Source organism: Harpegnathos saltator, unplaced genomic scaffold (assembly GCF_003227715.2).
Source record: "Harpegnathos saltator strain DR-91 unplaced genomic scaffold, Hsal_v8.6 scaffold15, whole genome shotgun sequence".
In the NCBI taxonomy this organism is placed as follows: domain Eukaryota; kingdom Metazoa; phylum Arthropoda; class Insecta; order Hymenoptera; family Formicidae; genus Harpegnathos; species Harpegnathos saltator.
In genome coordinates, this window is record NW_020229928.1 from 713,864 (window position 1) to 733,042 (window position 19,179).

At 48.7% G+C, this 19,179-nt stretch overlaps 1 protein-coding gene across 5 annotated transcripts in view; it reads left to right on the top strand.

The window, feature by feature from the left end:
- The window catches only part of LOC105181129 (glycine-rich cell wall structural protein), a 57,641-nt gene extending 56,043 nt beyond the window's left edge, over positions 1-1,598 (top strand). For all 5 annotated transcript variants that reach the window (XM_025296578.1, XM_025296577.1, XM_025296579.1 and 2 more), the window contains one exon: positions 1,435-1,598. In XM_025296578.1, the coding sequence (XP_025152363.1) occupies positions 1,435-1,565 (131 nt within the window). In that variant the 3' untranslated portion in view covers positions 1,566-1,598. The remainder of the gene's footprint in view (positions 1-1,434) is intronic.
- The last annotated feature ends 17,581 nt before the right edge of the window (positions 1,599-19,179 follow it).

Below are 19,179 nucleotides of genomic sequence, written 5' to 3' on the forward strand. Positions count from 1 at the left end.
TTAAGAGATATGCAAAATTATTTAATATTCAATTATCTTTTATATTATTCTCTCTACCTAGATTTTATAAAAATATATGATTTATTACAACTTAGGAAGAATGTCAGATACTCGTATTATCATATTTATTAATAATTCAAGTGTCTGGCATTGTTCCTAAAATTTAATAAATTGTATATTTAAAATCTGAAGTAGGGAATATATATATATATAAGATAAAAATGAATATTGAATAATTTTTTTATATCTTCTAAAAAAATGCTTATAGCATAGGGCTTATAACTATATATATATATATAATTAGTCTTAAACATAAATTCTTTTGTGTGAAACATAAACATAATGTTTTTATTAATGTTATTTTATTAATTTGCGTTAATTATTACAAGATATGTTTATTTTATAATGACGGAAAGAATGGCATTGAGTGGACAGAGCAGTGATGAGCAGTTACAGAATAGTTAAAGTAAAGAAATATTTTTTGAAGCTTAATATCGGCTTCGATAGGAACATGAAGTTAAACAGAGTCCAAAAGGCAGCGTTACAAATAATACGGTAGAACTTGTAGCATAGTGAGTATTAACAGCATACAACTTAGTACTAGATAGGCTTATAGCAGATTTTAAATTTCGACTCGGGGAATACGGACATTTTTCGACTAGTTTCATTTTGACTCTCTGCTCGTTTCTAAACTTTTTGGGTGTTTTAGATTTTGTTGTTTAGATGTGCTGTGCTCGATATGCAACGAATTCACCGCTTTCAGTCCCTGTTAGTTCTTATCCAACATCCAAAACGCACGGTTATAAAAATGTGAATAATTTTTGTAATCGCAAAGCGACCATTCGTAGGCACTTGGTAGTTGTAACGTCAACAAGGCGCGGCGGTATGACAATGCCCCGGTCACCGGAGACCCTCCACACGGCATTCAACGTGTCGCCGCTCTCCGTTCACTCGCGCGGCATGCCAATTAGCGCACACATAGATCAGAGATCTCTAGACGTTGGCCCCCGACGAATCGCAAAGAAAGAATGCACCCTAGCTGAGAGTTGCATGTAGCTTTGTTGCATTCACCTCGCTCCGCGCACCTCTGCGGTCCCTGGGACTCCGCGGTAGATCCTCCCCGGCGCCAGCATTCGGCGCTCCTCCGTGCACAATGCGCGACGTCTACGAATTAATTCAATTATATCGTCCACGGCCACGCGGCCACGAGATAACAAATTACACCTGGAGGGCTGGCAGCAATAAGCATGCTTTAGCACCTAAACGTATATGCACCTCAGCGATCTTCCCACAATGCATGGCCAGCACCGTCCGCTCGTAGCCCGCTGCAGCGCCCGCAGCGAGAGAACGTTAATTAGCTCCTTGACCGCGAGCACGCGAGCTTGTCGCACATAATAGCGAGAGGGTGCGTTACACGAGCACGTGTGTGAACAGATTCGCTAGGGAAGGCGGAGATCTACATCATCGTGGCCCTGTTGATCGGCTTCGTCACGGTGGTGATCGGCTGCTGGCTGTCCGACAACTGCTGGTCACCCGAGCCGGAGGGAGTGGTCACCCTCGCATAGCCTAGTGCCGACTTCCGTTCCTCTAGGCGATAACAACTACTACGACGCCCCTCGTACAGGATTCTCCAGGGCCTCGGCCGCTACTCGGATCAACGTAACGCACCCGTGGGCAACGTCGCGAATCACCGACCGTTGCTCGACATCAACGACAATGACACGCTGCTGCGCGTGTGAGCGCGCCAGGGACCTCTTTCTCGCCGCCGAGAGGCGCCTCGGCCGAGAGACGCGTCGTTTTGCCGAGGATCTCGATACCCATTCGCGAATCTCAAAGAGTGTCAGCGGACTCAGGAGCAGAGCTGCTTGTCGAGGAGGAGACGTTCTTGTAAGAGACTCTCGTCTCCCGGGAGACGGAAAGAGAGAAAGAGAGAGTAGAAAGGTAAAGAGAGGTGAAGAGAGAGAGAGAGAGAGAGAGAGAGAGAGAGAGGGAGAGAGAGAGTGAGAGAGAGATCTCCTTATATTCCCGAAACTCGAGCGTGTCTCGTCATTTTCGTAGCCGCGACCGATCAGTCGACGAATCAAACTCTCCCGTGCCAGCGATAATTGGCTCATCATCGGAAATCAGGTGTCGGCGTCGCGACACCTCGCCGTTGACCGAAAAACATCGTTGCTGCGTCGCTGGCGGATGCAACAGACGATTCTTTCGGCGCTGATTCCGCGAACGTGCTAGCTCGTGCACTTCCTTCCTCTCGCGCAGTTGCGGATCCTAATTAATGGAGGAGGACATTTCCGAGCACGATCGACACACACACACATACACACACACACACACTCACTCACTCACTCACACACGTGATCGAGGCAAGTCTGATTTTGAACGCGCACGGTTACCATCAGCGATGTCACCCGCCCGTTCACTGCGGTGTCTCGTGTAATTTAATCGTTAACGCAATTAACGTGTGTAATGTGATTAAATGCGAGCATTAACGGCGTGTCGGACGCACATCGCTATGAAACGCTCGAGATGGATGTCGATATTAAGGCCATTGTCGCTCAGACAATCAAGAGATAAGTTTCAAGATCGGGTTCGGGAGAAGGGGGAAATGGTAGACGGGGAAGAAGGAGGGGAGATAATTAATCCTTCAACCGCGAAGTGGAAAACTGGGATAAGCGCAATTCAGATCTGTCCGGAGACCCGTCTGGCATATCGTGTGGTAAATTCTGATCGACAATTGTATTTGACAGTTGTAATTCTGCAATAACACGATCATTCGATTCGCTGATTAATTATAAACATCGAGACGAGAGAGAGACGAGAGAGAGAGAGAGAGAGAGAGAGAGAAAGAGAGAGAGAGAGAAAGATGTTCGAAGCGAAGTGCCAATTATTTCGACAAAGAGTTTGTTATCTACTATACGCTGTGACCGTCGTTTTCTTATCAATACACAATCGAAAGAAATTCAAGAAATTTTTGCCCTCGAGTTTGCTATTTTTTCCCCTCACGGATCAGAGAATCCTTGCTACTAGCTCAAACGAACTCAGAAGAGTCTTCGCGACTTTTCCTTCTCTTTCACCTCCTTCAGCCGACTGGCCCGCCAAGTCGGACGAAGAGAGGCGATTTTATGAGCCGCGGCGACATCGACAGCGAGTCGTTGGAAAGTGGTGAGTTCGAGCAGGGGCGAGCGAGTGTCAACACTCGAACTCTCGATTCCGAAATCCGGGATCCACGGATTCTCTCGACGCTCGCAAGCTCATATGCGCGCGACCACAGCGACGCGGGCGGCAGCGGGAGAAGCAAGTTCTTATTGCGGTAATACGCAAAGTTACCGCATCGGACGGCGATCGCGGCTGCAAGTTCGTTGCAGCTGCTCGCAAAGTCCAAAATGGGTCAACAGCTTGCCGGTCTACCTGCCTGCTGCTGCTCGCCCCTGCCTGCTCGCCGACGGCCTCGCAACATCATTAAAGTGTATCGCATCGGAACGAGCGGAGAGGCACTCGCGCTCGCCCGATTCTATATGACACACACACACACACACACACACACACACACACTACATACACGTACTTGACACTCACAAAGTTCACACGTACACACAGGCGGCGCAGGGTGGATAATAGCTTCGCCCACATGTCTTAATCATCGCGTTGCGTGTTTATGACGTCACTGCTACGAACCAGCTCCCGCCGGTGTGTGTCGAGAATAGCTCTGACAAGTTAACTCTTGATGAACCCGCGCAATTTTCGCCCGACATTCCCGCGAATCTCGATACCTCTCCGCATTCCGCACCGATTCCGCGATCTAATTGCTCCTCGATCTCCGTTAGCTTCCGAACTTCGTTAGCCGGCATGTCGTTAAGAGCCTGATTCTTTTATCCGCTTGCACTTCTCTGTTTCTAGTCCTTCTTCCTTCTCTTCTTCATTTTCCTCTCGCGTCATCGCTGCTGAAATTCGACGAGTTCTCGTGTGCGATCTAGTATTCGAGCGTCGACGTTTTCTAATTGAACAGATCACGATCACGCTTGATCCGGCGACCTGAAAAAGCCGAGAGAACCGTCTCGGCGCGTTTTCTAATCCGACGACACACCCCCCGATAAGAATTCTTAATGGTCGTCGAGAGTGTCGCTACATCCTCGATAAACTTGTCACACTTTCGCGCACGACTCTCGACTTGTCTCCGCGCTCCTCGGTGTCTCCTCGGGAAACTCGCGCTGAGACAACAAATTCTCAAGCTGCCGAAAAACTTGCGTCTTCTGCGGCTTGAGCCGCACATCTTATCTCCCTCATGGAAACTGCAACGCCGCACACCGGACAAAATCCGCGAAATCAACGATCACAAAGTACGGGTCGGGTGTTATCGATAAGCAGAGAGCGGCGGCACCTGCTGCAAAAATGGCTCGCCCGCTTATAGTTATTTCGCTTCCCTTCTCTTCTCGACGCGCATCCCGAATAACACATCCGAACTATCAACGACGATTCGTCCCTCGATAACTCACAGCTATGCCATAAATCTCCCCCCCCCCCCGCCCCGGGAGTCGGACCCCGTCGGGCTCGTTCGCGTTATTGAGATTTATCATGACCGCAGTTATCAAGCGCTTCGTTACGGAGAGCCGATCAAACATATCTTGGACACAGTATAAGAAAGAACAGTAGGTTCACTCGGTGGCGGTGCTTTTGACTCTCAGGTGCTACAAGACCGCCATGTTATTGATTGGGCGCGGGTTATAATTTGAATGACAATGAATAGTGGCTAAGACAGATTTATTGCTGTTTTTCAATATTTACTGTCAAATCTATAATATACATTATAAAATAATATAAAAATATGAACTATTATTAATATAATATGTTAATAATATTATAATTAATAATATATAGCATATTACTAATCATAATGTAGAAAGATGTATATATGATATATACAGGGTGCTAAATTTCAAACGTAACAGGTAAAAAATCTCGAAAGCTAAATGATATTGAAGTCCGCCTTTTTTTTTTTTATATTGTATTGTTTCGAAGGGAACATATTTTGATTAAAACAAAATTTTACACTTTGCAAATTTAAATTTGCACTTTTGCAGTTTATTATACAACATTTATGTCCACCTCTTTCATTTATTTTACTGATTTTGATAAAACAACAATGTTATATTAAAAATCCGGTCATATCCGGTTAATCGTTGCTTATACTTACACATTTTGACCATTTGAGCCATTGGCCGCCATATTGTTGGTTGTGCAGTTCGGTCATGCGCGACAAACGACTGTTCGCACTATTTTGTACCGAGTGAACCTACTGTTCTTTCTTACACTGTGTCTTGGACGTCGTCGGACCGTCTCTGTCACTCGGCGACAGTTGATTACCGCGTTATAGAGAGCCGTTGCAGCATCTGCCACGGCGAGCGACTCGGTTCGCGATTCACTGTGAACTGTGTGTTAGGGATGAAGGGACATATTGCTTTCACTTGGCGTACTTTGCCACGTGCGCCGCGATTGTTTGCGGGATTAATGAAAACCAATAAACGGAACGCGCGGGCTCGTCGCGCGCTTCTCTTTGATGCCGCGGCACGCGAGTGCGTTTTTGTCACGCGCTTTGTTTCGGAGCGCTCTCCGTTCGCCCTTCGATGCATTTTCGAATAATAATTCCCCCCCCCCTCCGTCGACTCTTCGCTCATTCCATCTCATCGTCTATTTTGTTCTTTTTTTTTTTTAATTTAACTTTTCATCCGATTTCACCGCGGCGGTTTTGCATCTTGCTGTCAACGTTGGAGCGTGCACACATCGAACGATATCGGAATTTTAATTCAAGCAATGTTTTGCGTTGACTTTATGCGGTATATTATTTACTTTTTTTTTCTATATAAGATAACGCTCCGTCGTGCGCGTCCACGGTGGATTTAGCACTCGCGCTTTTGTGCCGCGGGAAATTAATATCGGCGCATACATTGGAGACGCGCTCGGTATCGCTCGTCAATGGAGTCGTTGTAACGGCGATAATGTCTGCTCACGAGAACCCGTTGCATTCGCGCATAAAGCGCGAAACTTGTTCCCGAGATAGAACCGTACGATCGTAGTTTCCGCTACGCGGTTTTATCGGCGAGCGCGCGCCGGTGAAATCCGGTTAGCGAAAAAATTGTAGACGCAGGCAACAAGAAGGTATGGACGAGTCGCTCGATATGGAATCCGGATCTCTGCTACATCTCAAATCGACCGAGCGTCGGGTGCTCGCAATTAAGCCGCGCGAGACGAGGCATATGGGAGTTTCGCCGAGAAACGCGATGTTTCTCAACTTCGGTGCGTCGCGACGTAAGAACTTGATCTCTCGCCCCTCCCCCCTCCCTCCGACAACCGATCAAACACACGTCAGATTTTTCCCGCAAAAATCGAGCGATCGAGCGACTCTGTGACAAGTCAATCAATTAATCAATTAACGAGGTCACATCATGAACGCTGAGGGAGGCACCGAAAGACCGATCGGGAAACTTTTCTACGAGAGGAGACATTCGAAGTCGACGAGAACTCGCGGAAACGAGCCCGCTTGAATTCCCATTCGCGCGCATTTCCCGGTAGCGCAGTCGAGGATTTTCACGCGAGTTTCTCGCCCCTCGCGAAATAACTTGGACATTCTCGCGCGAGAATCTCGCCGGGAGAAACCACCGCGACGAATAGACCGTGCGTGTTCCCTTTCGCTATTTCCGCCGCGCGCGCTGAACGAAAAAAGAAACGAATAGAGAGCGAGAAAGAAAGACGAAATCGCGAGGGAATCGCGCGCCCGTGACGCGACGAAACCAACGAAACAAACAGCAAGATATAAATGTCCACGCGGCTCGCGATATATCGCGATCGCGACGAATGCGATCCGAATGTCCGAATGAACCGCGCGTGTAGCGGCTTCGTTCATGTTTTGTTGTCGCGCACGAGTCGCAGCGGGTCGTATTGACAGACTAATTAACCCGGAGCGGACTCTCCTCGGTCTCCCTCTTCCAGGCAGGCTCCAGTGCGCCGCGTTTATTTTATACCCGCGGCCGACGAGAGCTCGCGGTTATGCGCGCGCGTCGCTTGATCGATTGATTGAATTTCGATGAGCCAGACTATATGGCCGCGCTCGATGATCTGTCGCGGCGGCGGCGCCGGCGCGAGAATTCGTCGCGTAACACGACCGCACCCGCTGGGCCTGAAACCGCGTGTCACTGGCGTGTCGTGTGTTCCTTGTGTGCGAAAATGCGGACGATGATGTGCCGGAGGCGTGACGCGATCTGAAGAATGAACCCACTGGCACGTGTCGCTTCACACGCCGAACGCGTGTAACGTTTCGTAAATCGGCTTTTGTAGAACGTCCTGTGAGGACATTTCTGTGAACGATACGTGCCACCCCTGAGCACTTAACATATTTAATTCTCTGGAATACGCTTTATAAGGATATATTACGAGACGAAATGTAGCGTTGATATCTGTTTGAGGAAAATGTATCTTACATATAATTAAATATAACAAGAAGCACGGAGGACGGTATTTATAATAAAATTACAGGTCTTATTATTTCCGCTTTCTAACGAGATCTCTGCTTCTTTCGTGTCAATGGATTGACACGATCGTTGCGCATATTGCATATTTATTTATCATTATTTACCGTTGCCAGGCGATGGATCGATGAATATCCAGGATTCCGAAAATCCTTTCCATATTTCTAAATACGTTTAGGCTCTTGGCGACTTTGCTAGATTTTCGCTACCTAAGCACAGAAATGTGCTTCCTTCCTTCTGAACCACGGAGATCGAGGGCGAGATTTGAAAAAATATCCACCCGGGAATTTCTTTTCATTCAATCAGTGTACACGAAGATTAATCAGACGAAGCGAGACGCGCGAGGCAGGAGAACAAATGTGTTCTGCTGTCTTGGTCTCTGACTCCGTTACTATTTCACCGACCTCGCGAATTGAATATATCGCAACGTCGCAGGCGACATTGCGCTGCAACGATACGTCGCGTTGAATTCTACCTCGATGATCGCGATTAATTCAAGGAAACCGCCGCGACGCGACGCGACGCTGCACGGTAATCTCGCGGAGTTTTGTCGTTTTCCGCTCGGAGCAGCGCGAAAATAAAATGCAATTGGCGAAGCGGAGTTTCTCCGCGTCGATACGGCTCGCACTATACTCTCGCTTCGCGATTGCGATCTATCGATTCGCCGAGAGCGGGGCCAGCGCGGCTACGTCCGTGACGCAATGCGCTCGAGCGCGGGCCGCGCACCGTCGCGGCCGCTTTCAAAACCCTGCCCACAAAAGGGAATAAGAGAGGCGCACCCTTGGAGACTGACAACCGCAGGACCATTCCTCGCGATTCGAATCGCGTTCGATTAGCGAAGTTCGTGCGGCGAACGGAGCTCGTCGACGTCGCCAATTACCGTAACACCCAATCCAATCTCGCGAGCGCGAGCGCAGAACCGATTACGCGTTTCTTTCACCGCGACGAATCCGATCTTGACGAGCAGACCTGCAGATTGTCGTAAACAAAGAGAAGGAAAGAGACGAGGAAGATTGCGCGATTGCCGTGTCAGATAGGATAACCGCGCTCCGCGGGAGGAAGGGAAAGGAATCCGTTAGGGACAGTCGGTCGATCGGATTCGAGAGAGGACAACCCGCGAACCGATTGCTTTCTCAGATCACACTCAGAGATGATCCCAAAGTGATTTTCGGACGCGAAACGTCCGTGGTGAAACCACGAGCGACGACGACACGAAGGCGACGCGAAAACGGACTCTCTGTCGAGTCGCGAGTCTCCAGACGGCGAGGAACGACGCACGCGATAACGCGATCTTGTTTCGCGAGAAGAGTCGCGAAACGCGACTAGATAAGAATAATAACAGTATCACCCTCGAAGGGGGGCGGGAAGGGCAACAGGGAGGAAGGGAGGGAGGAGGAAAGCGGAGGAATGTAGGTCGAGCGCGCGAAGAATCCTCCGTGATTAGTCGAGCAACGGCGGGGCCGAGCGTTTACCGTCCGCTCGGTACCGAGTCGCGATCGTTACGTGGTAATTGCGACAAAACAGTGTCCTGAAAGAAATCGCCACGATGCTGGCGGGGTTCTTGAGAGGGGTACAAAAAGAAAATCCTCGTCCGGAGGGGGCTTGTCGTTGTTAGTTGCCTGGCCCGGAAGTTTTCCTCGTGCTCTCAACGAGCGGATCTTTTTTGCCGCGAGGGAGCGAGCGAGCGAGCGAACAAACAAACGAACGAACGAGCGTGTCTCGCGAGACTCGCCTCTCATTTCTCGGCCGTCTTTGAAGGGGAGACGCGAACCGAACGAGTTTCGCCCACAAATAACGCCGAATTAGCGGCGGCTCGCGATTCCGCGATCCCGCCCGTCGCCGGCGGCGAAGTGCGCCATACTCGTGAAGTCATACGCTCTCGCGGCCGCGCAAGCGAAGCTAAGAAAAGCGGAGCATCCGGATCGCGTGTTTTCGACACAAAGGTCGAGAATACGCTCGCTCCCGCTCGAGCTCCTCACCCGAGACGCGCTTAGTCGCGGAGATAAAATTCTGTTTTGTACGGTTGAACGTTCTTCTCCCCCCCCCCGCTCTCTCTCTCTCTCTCTCTCTCTCTCTCTCTCTCTCGCTCTCGCTCTCTCTCTCTCTCTCTCTCTCTCTCTCTCTCTCTCTCTCTCTCTCTCTCTCGCTTTTTCTCGTGTAAGCGTGTAATAGTAAACGCGAGTACGCCGCATGTAAGCGGCTTATCTACCAGAGCAAAGTGCCAGTTCAGTCTTCGAATAAAGTCACGACGACGCCGTGAGCGAATCGTCGGGGCTATTAATCACGCGGATGACCCGGTAAGATTTTTGAAGACTGGACGTGCGCTCTAATCGCTACTTTCTAAATGAACGATCGACCGTGGGTCGATGAAACGCAAAAGGGAACAGACTCTGCGCCGTGCGGACGGGCGAAAAAAAAAAAGTGCAAGAGAAGAGACAGAAAGAGGGATGCAAACGATATATATTCTATATCCGATGCGCTTCCGCACTTTGCGTAGAACGGAGTAATTCGCGGGCGGCGGGCATGATTTATATAACGTGCGTGTACCGCGGAACGTATTCGGTGCGCCGCGCCGTCAGAGGACTCATGCAACCGTGCAAATCGAGATTTATCCGTGCGCGGTCTCCAACCGCTTCACACCGGCGTGTCCGAGTGCAGCGAATAAAAAAGAAATACACACACACACAAACATGTACACACAGACACGCATACGTACACAACACGCAAGAAAACGAAGAAGAATGTAAAGCAGAAAGAGTTGATGCCCCGCGACTTTCGCGGCGGCGTTCTTGAATTTTCCACGCGGATCTTTTGCGCGAAAATTTCGCGAATATCGCTCGGGATATACGAAGCCATCGCGCGCTCGCTCAACCCTTTCACCGCTTCGTTTCACAGGATGTTGCAGAATTACAGCCGAGGAATCGACTGGCTAATTGATTTTGCGCGGTAAAAGAGCTCGATAAACGTAGTTTCACGAACCGATCGCTCCTCCCTTCGGGTATTCCGTATTCGTACACATTTCGTAAAATTCATCGCGTTCCGATTGTCTGATTGCTCGGGGAAATGTTGAAGTCGTTAATAACGTTGGTAATAACGTTGATCTCGTTATTTTATGACGGCAGCGAATCTATTTTTAGCCAATGCAACAGTAGAATGACTGCCGTGTCACTTGAATTCGACCGGCTTTCCGCTGGTGTAGAGTGCATTTTTCACTTGGAATCGAGTCGAGTGAACGTCTTCGTTCAGAATTCAACAGTGAATCTGACGTACGTTTCACTCGTGTGAATTAAGAATCCACGTTTAGGTTTGAGTTAAACATTCACGCTCTTGTGATTCCGAGTGATATTACTATTTTCTGCTATCGCTTCGAGCGACTTTCCTTGAGAGAGAAGTTTCACGCTTCGAGAAATTAGAAAATAAGATCTTCAACGAGACTATATACATATATTTACATCTGAGCTGAGATCGCCAAGTCGATCGCCCGATCAGAATCATCGATAAAAGCGTAACACGTGAATACACGTGTGACATCACGCACCGAGGACTTCGTTTCTCGTCCGTCGCGTCTTTACGTCGATCCGTTCGCCAGTTACGCGCGGCTCGCGCAAGCTTTCGTTATGCAGCGAATGGCCGCGTTCAGCAGCAAAAGCTGTTCATTCTCCTGGATTTGTTAAAGATCTAAAAGAATACTCCAATCATTGATAATAATAATCACTAAGCGCATAGTAAGCAGCTTAGTGATTATCGTTTCTGACTGGTTCATTCCCCTAAATTTGTTAAAGATCTAAAAGAATACTCCAATCATAGATAATAATCACTAAGCGCATAGTAAGCAGCTTTTTCTACTGAACGCCGCGGCCGATGTTGCTGCGATCTTGTACTCTGGCGCCCTCTGCTGTGGCGCGTCGCGTACTCGCGTGAGTGGAAGCCATGCGCGCTCGGGCGACTCGCGTCCAGCGGCCAGCTGATAGGCGCGAGAGTGGGGGCAAGGCCGCGCATCATCTGTGCAGCGTAAACACGTGTGGCGAGGCGAACCCAGACCTACGACAACTATAGCCGCGTAGCCATTTAACTAGCATCGCCGATTCCGCCGGTTTCGCGGCGCGCTAGCGCTGAGTCGGCCGAGGTCCGACTCGCGCGACTCGATATATTATTGCTTTTGATTTCCTTGCTCCTATAAACCGTAGCGACTTGAAATAAAAATTGTCGGGAAACTGAGACTTCCGCGCCTTCGACAGACGCGTAATTTTGCCTCGGAAACAATTTCTAACGTTAAACTTTCGTCGTAAAAGATATCGGTCGTTTTCAGTCGTTGAGACGAAAATTGACCCACGCGATGGAGAATATATAAAGTATATAATCACAAAATTATATAATATAATCGAAAATAATAATAACAACGACGCGGAGTTCTCTGGACTTGCACGTTTGAAAATTAATCTTCTAATTTGCCTCGCGAAATTATACATATTGGAGACAATGTCCAAAACATGGGTTGGGTATGTACATGTTGAATTCCACACAATTTGTCGATAGTCCATGAAATCGATAAAATAAAAAGCCGAATATTCCGGAGGTGTTTCCCGTACAGATATACGTTTGGCAGGGAAGCTTCTTCCTCCTTCGCAAATTTGATTGATCGGTTACGTCCTTGTCCTTGTAATTCTGAAAACGCCATGTACGCACGAAAATTTCACAGGTAGCTCTTGAGTTGTGGAAATACTGTAGCAGGCTTCGCCATGCGCGCTTCATACGTAGCATCGTACACGGGAACAGACAAGATTGAAATGATGCTCCGCGCGTAGATGCTCACATGAGCGGCTTCGTAGACAATTTAGGACGCGCAATAAACACAAAAGAGAGAGAGACAGAGAGAGAGAGAGAGAGAGAGAGAGAGCATTTATTTGATTCGTTCGTTGTTTCGACCGATATTTCCCGAAAGATCGTTTATAACCTTTCTGCCCTCTTTCAGAAATGTTCGTTGCAATGAGTCCGTTTGTTTGCTCGGTTATTTAACTTTTATAAACGCAATATTTCCATAAATGTGTGTGGATATTGAATTGTAATTCCGTTTTCAAAGGGAGAGAGAAAAAAGGAGAGGAACGTTTGTGATTGCCCGTTTTATGGTAGACACGACCGCTCGACGGTTTTCCCGTGTCGATGTGAAAGAGACGCGGCGCTAAAGAGTTAAATGCCATTGCACACATCCGGACACGTATGCTCGCGCACACACACACACACACACACGTCCGAGAAGAGGCGTTTTTTCAGCGGCTCATACGGCGAGTAGTCTGTGCTTCGGCGCGCGAGCTTACTTCTCGCGTAGCACCTCACTCGTAGCAAGTTCAGCCAAGTACCGGACCACATTTAGAAACGTCAGACTCTCGCGAGGGAAGGTAAATCGAGGTGAAAGACTCCGGAATACCGAGCGCCTCGCAGACAGAGAGGAATAGCGGCGAACTTCTCAAGCTCCCCGTGGGGAGTCGACCAAGAGCCGGCTTTTCGATCGCGGGTGTTATGATGCTCGCGCCAACTTGAATCCGGGAAGAAAATCGCAAGCGTGCGAAGTCGAGGGTGGACGAGAGACGCTTACTCGCGTCAATGTTTCTCCTTTAGTTTGCGTGCAAATCCTCCAACGATTGTCTTTTCTTTTCTTTCTCGTTCTCCCGCGGCACCGAGAGCAGAGAAACGCTCTCGACGCGTGTTGACTGATGCGCTAATTTCTATTGATTACATGAAAGCTCAGCTGAAGCTGGAATAACCGGAGATACGGTGAATAAATGCTACTCGCGATTCATATTTAGCTCGAGTCATTGGCTCACTATTGATCGCTTATTTAATATGTAATATTCCATTGGTTACTTTTTATGCGGAATTTAATGAGACACGGTCGCCCGGCCAACGGCCATTAAATTTATAAAAATTATTGCCGTTTTTATAGCAACGACTCTAATCGTTCGTGTTTCGATGACAAGAATAGTAGTAACGATGAACGTATAAGGCTATTATCACCAACATTGCAAGAGTATTTATTATAAAGGGTGTCTCAAAATTCACGCAAGAAGTAATTTTGATAGAAAACACAGGTTTATAATTAAAAATTGTAAATTTTTTATTGATTCATAAAGTATACGGTATAGAGTTACGTATGGAATAGCATATCGGATAAATGGCCTCTTTTGTTGAAATTTTCCATGAGCGTTTTGCATAAATGTGGCTGAATTTCGTTGATACAGCGCTCAATTTCCTCCTTCAAGGCGTGGGTGGTCGTGGGCTTGTTGGCATAAACTTTCTAGATTTCAAAAAACCCCAAAGAGAAAAGTCCAACGGCGTTAAATCGCATGATCTGGGCGGCCAAATCTGATCATCAAAACGGGAAATTACACGACCAGGAAATGACTCATGCAGTAATTGAATTGTTTCTCGGGCTGTATGGCATGTGACACCGTCTTGTTGAAACTACATGTCATCCACATCTATATCTTGCAATTTAGGCACAAAAAACTGGTTTATCATGTCGCGATAGCGAGCACCACTTAACTGTTATTGCCTGACCAGCCGCATTTTTGAAGAAGAATGGTCCGATGATGCCTCCAGCCCAAAATCCGCATCAAACAGTGACACGTTGTGGATGCATTTGTTTCTCAACAATCACTCGTGGATTTTCTGATCCCCAAATGCGACAATTTTGTCGATTAACCAAACCATCAAGATGAAAGTGAGCCTCATCGCTGAAGATAATTTTGTTCGAGAAATCAGCATCCACTTGTTGTTGCTCCATAATCCATTCAACGAACTCTCTTCGCTGTGCGTGGTCAGTTTAAAGACCTTAAACTGTCAGCTGTCACGCTGTCTTTTTTTTTCGTTGGCAACACTTTACCGCACAAATGGCGCAAAATTCAAATCTTGCGTGAATTTTGGGACACCCTGTAGAAAGGATTCTCCTGACTAGAGTTATCTCAGTCTACTACCGTGGTCACACAAAAGCTTTCTTCTCAGCACGTATGGGTCAGTGACTGAGAAAGCTCGCGCGACGTTTCTCTTTTTATTTCGTCTTTCAATAAATATCGTAACCATCCTATTCACAATTCGTGGAAATCGTTTCTCGGTAATTCGTTGAAGATAAATTTTCCTGTTGGATATGTCGGACATATTGTACTGAAGTTCATCGAGATAAAAGCGTTGCGAAAGCTGCCTCTGCCGGCTGCACAGATGCATCCGACAGGCGATTATTGTTTGCGCGAGATCGACGGCTAAAAGCACGAATTATTCGCTCGGCAGTCTCTTGTTTGCATTTTAATCGCGGAGGCACTCGTCCCGTTCGCTATCTCGGCGCGTTTTTAGCGCGCGGAAGTAACGCCAAGTAATTCCTCGCGATCGGCCCGATGCCGATTGATCGCGCGCGCGCGACACGGACGCGACACCGGCCGAGCGTCTCCGCGTTCCCAGTGAGAGTTTCTCCCTTCAACAAATTTTGGAATTTGAAATCGTGATCGCGCGGTACCTTGACGCGCATGAAACGGAGGTCTGTCCGCAGTCCGCCTATATTACTTGGATGGTCGAGATTTGAACTCGCGGATTAAAGTTACCGCGCGACGTGATTATCGATCGTGATTGAATTAATTTCCCAACTTCTCCATCGGTATCGCACATATTTGCGAGCGATTAGCGCGTCTGAATTGGATCTCGGCGTAGCGGTCTCTCGACCGCTCTCAAAGACCTTCATTTAACTTTGGAGAACTTGACTGGAGAGAAATTAAATTTCTCTCGCAGTACCTGCGAGAGCGAGAGAGAAAGAAAGAAAGAGAGAGAGAGAGAGAGAGAGAGAGGGAGAGGGAGGGAGGGGGATCACATGTTCCTTGGAAATAACATCTCATCTAGCGTCGTACGTCGTTAAGACAGAGTCGTTTCTCTCGCAAACTTCACAAGATCTCGTACGTTATCTATAGAATTGTGCGCGCGTAGAATTGTTGATACATTTCGTGTCGCTGTAAATTCGTCCAAATGTCGCAATATCATTTATTTCAAACACGACTTATTTATTTTGCATTTCCTCGAACGGGGGGGGGTGGAGGAGGCTGTCGTTCAATATTTTCAAACCTGCGCGGTTTCAAATTCAAACCTCCGCTTCACGGACGCTAAAAAATATCGCTTCCATTCTACATTTCTCAATTAATGACTCGTTATGTCGATACAGAGTTGCAGCTTAGATAGCGCGCAGGATATGAATAATAAGCGATAAACGAGCAATCCTTTGCGGTCGAGAGCGCGATAGCGACGGCACGTGGCCTGTGTTTTAACGGGAAAAGCTGCAAGTGTCCCGATTATCATGAATATCCTTTGAATATGCAGCCGAAAGTGAGAGAATCATATTTCTCACCGGCGGCTTCTCCTGCGTAAAAACGACCTCTCGACGTTCATTCGACGTGCGTTCGATCGCGAACGACGAAGAGGGGATACGCGAGAGGCACGTTTTTCAGATGGAAGTTTTATACTTGATACATATTTTATAACTGCGCGATGTTTTTGCGGCTCATCCAACTCCGCGAGGACACTCGCAGAACTTCCCTCGAAAACGCACGACGTGACGGTGCTGCTGAAGACAGCCCAGCAATATGTACAGCACGCACCCTGTGCCCTCCCCGTGCTCTCTGTGAGGTCGGGATTAAACGGATGAGATCTCAGGGCAGCGTGGCTTGTTAGCTACCCTGTCGCAAAGCTGAACCTCGCGCTGTTCACGAGCTCGTTAGACCAGCTACCAGGCAGTACATAACTCGTCAAGATCTTGGACCGATGACAACTCTTGCATAGGCTTTGACAACATCCCGTCCTTCATCGATTTCTTTCTCGCTTCCTCCTAGCATTTCCTCGCCGGCCCCGACCGTCGTTCTCTCCCCCCCTCCCCCGTTCCCTTCGTCTTTGCTGAAAAGAAAGTCCAAGTCCCCCGCTGTGCGGGTGGACTCCTCCTCTCTCACAACCTGTCCCTCTACCTCTACATCTCACACCTCTTTCCATATCTGCTCCGTCGGCTTTCGTCGCTCTGCTTCCAATAGTTACTCCAGACATCTCTCTTATATTCTCTCCACATCCGGGAATTTGGAATTCACTCGGAGAGGGTTGGTCTCGGCTAAAGATTCGCTTATCGTCAAGTACGTTCTATTTGTTTCTCCTAGTTTCACCCCTGAAATAAGGGATTAGAGAGTGAGAGAGAGAGAGAGAGAGAGAGAGAGAGAGATGTTAAATACGGCTCTTTCGATAATACGGTAAAATCGAACGCGGACAGGAAAGCGTCGATCGTGAAAGGTCGATCGTGCGGTTAGCGGCGCGCGGTAATCGTAGCAAATAATTAACACACACATTTGTACAGCAATCGAAGAAGATGACCCATTCGCCGAAACACCGGTGTTTGATTACGGCTGTCTGATTAATTAATTGTTTATCGTAATATGGTATTATTATCATGGAGCGGAGGGGGGAAGGCGAGTGCGGCAAAGTTCTCACTTGCCGTTCCTCCTCTTTCGTTGTAATGGAAGCGCTGAAACCGACAAAAGCGTCTTCAAAGCCGCTACCGCGACATGTATAGCCGCCGCGTACACCTTAATACCTTACAGAGAGAGAATGTATCGTATTACCCCGCGGTGTGTGTACGAACAGATCGTGTCGAGTGTGTGTGGTTCTCGCTTAGTGAGCAAAACGGCGAAAACGCTCTCTGGCGACTCCATTCGAGCCCCGGCCGCAAAGGGTTAATATTCGCGGCACGTTTGCGCTGCGCGCCGCATAGTCGCGCGTCTTTCTCTTCGATTGTTCTCCTTCCTCCTCTTTTTCTTCTTCTTCTCTCCCCCCGCTCTCTTCGTTTATCGCAAACGAGCGTCACTCGACGTCCTCGTGGCGTCATTATCCCTCGAAAATAATTGCTGTTCGTTAATGACGTCCTCTCTGGCCGTTGATGGAGGACGAGGGGAAGGGAGGAGGGCGCACAAAAGACGTCGCCCCGACGGCGAGAGATCTCCGTCGATCTCTCCGGCGCGGGCGACGCGTCGCGAGAAGGCTCAAACCAAAACGGTTAAACAGCGTCGCTCGCGGGACGTCCTCCCCTCTGCCCCCTGCGGATAAGATACAGGCGTAATTAACAAAGTTCCGACGCATCCGGCAGGAATTAAGGAGCGACGGATTTATTTCGAGCGGAAACATTCGAGCGCCATCGATCGGCGACACACCCCGCCGAGGAAATGCGACTCGCGCTTCAGCGTCGTTTGTCAAGCCGAGGGATCGGGAATCGATGTCACCCGCGGTCCCCGTGATTGATCAGTCCGGCCTGGCCGCGGGGGGTGGGGGGCGGCGACTTGGATTGCCTTCATTTGAATTGGCCCGTGCAATCGGGGGGAATCCGCGTGAATCGCGATGCGAGCGAGCCGCGAACAATCGGGACGAGGGCGCGCTCCGTTACAGCGAGTATTAATTCGACATGTAACGGTGAACGCGGGAGAGAGAGGAGGGGGGAGAGGGCAAATTGCGCGCACAGCCGAAGCAACGCGAATGATTTTCCGGTGACGGCGAATAATGCGTGCGCGCGCGCGCGCGCGCACGCACGCACGTATTTTATTATTTTATTGTTTATTTTATTAATTTTTGGACAAAGACGGTTGCGTAAGCGCGATTAAACAACGTCACTTCTCATGCGATATCGAGAAACAGCGCCGATGCGATTAACAGTATCGGATTATTATACAGCTTCCCCCGGCGCGATATTTATGCGATCGGACGCGATTAAAAGTTATTGTTTTACGTGGCGGTTGTGACTCCCTCCGCGAGACGATTACAAGCCCACGCTCGGGTGGATTGATATCGATTTCCGATTCCCGCCCCGTCATCCATTTGCGACCGCGGCGAGAGAGAGAGAGACAGACAGACAGAGAGACAGACAGACAGAGAGATCAAGATATTAACATATTGTAGACTCCGAGGGAAGAGAAAAAATAAATAAATAAAAACCGTTCGAGCGCGCGTGCGCTTCCGTACGCGGCGTCTTATCTACATACAAAAGGTGATAATAATAACGTATTAAAACAAAGTGGACCAACGTGAAAAAAGCCACATATGGAAATTCTAAAAAGGGTCGTAGCATAGGAAGACCCGCTTGAAAGTGTTATAAGTACACGCGCGGAGCGCGTCGACCCATCGGCCGACCGGCGGGATCGCGTCCCGTCGGTCCCTTCCGCGCGGAGAGGTCATTTCGACGATTGAAGCGGCGACATGAGCGCGAAGAAGCGGATGCGTTCGTCGCGATGAAGAATTCGCCGCGAGCCAACGGCGTGTACACACGTCGCGGCTGGTGCGTTCGCAAATATCGACAATTGCGATCCGCCGCGACCGGCGAAGTGTAACTCGGGTGTGTAACGATATGGTATTCCCTGCGGATATGGTGTTCCCCAGGATCGATTGTGGGAGTGCGTTTGTGGGAATTTTGTAAATACAAAGAAAAGGAAAAGAAAAAAAACAAAAATGGCGACGAGGCGGCGCGGCGCGGCGTCTCGCTTAGAGTGCGTCACGCATATTTACGGCGTGTGTGCGTGTGTGAATGCGAGTGTGTACTGTCTTAAGGATACGTCTAAGAGTCCCGCAGTCCCAAAAGGGCGCGCGGGAAATAGACCATGCGTCA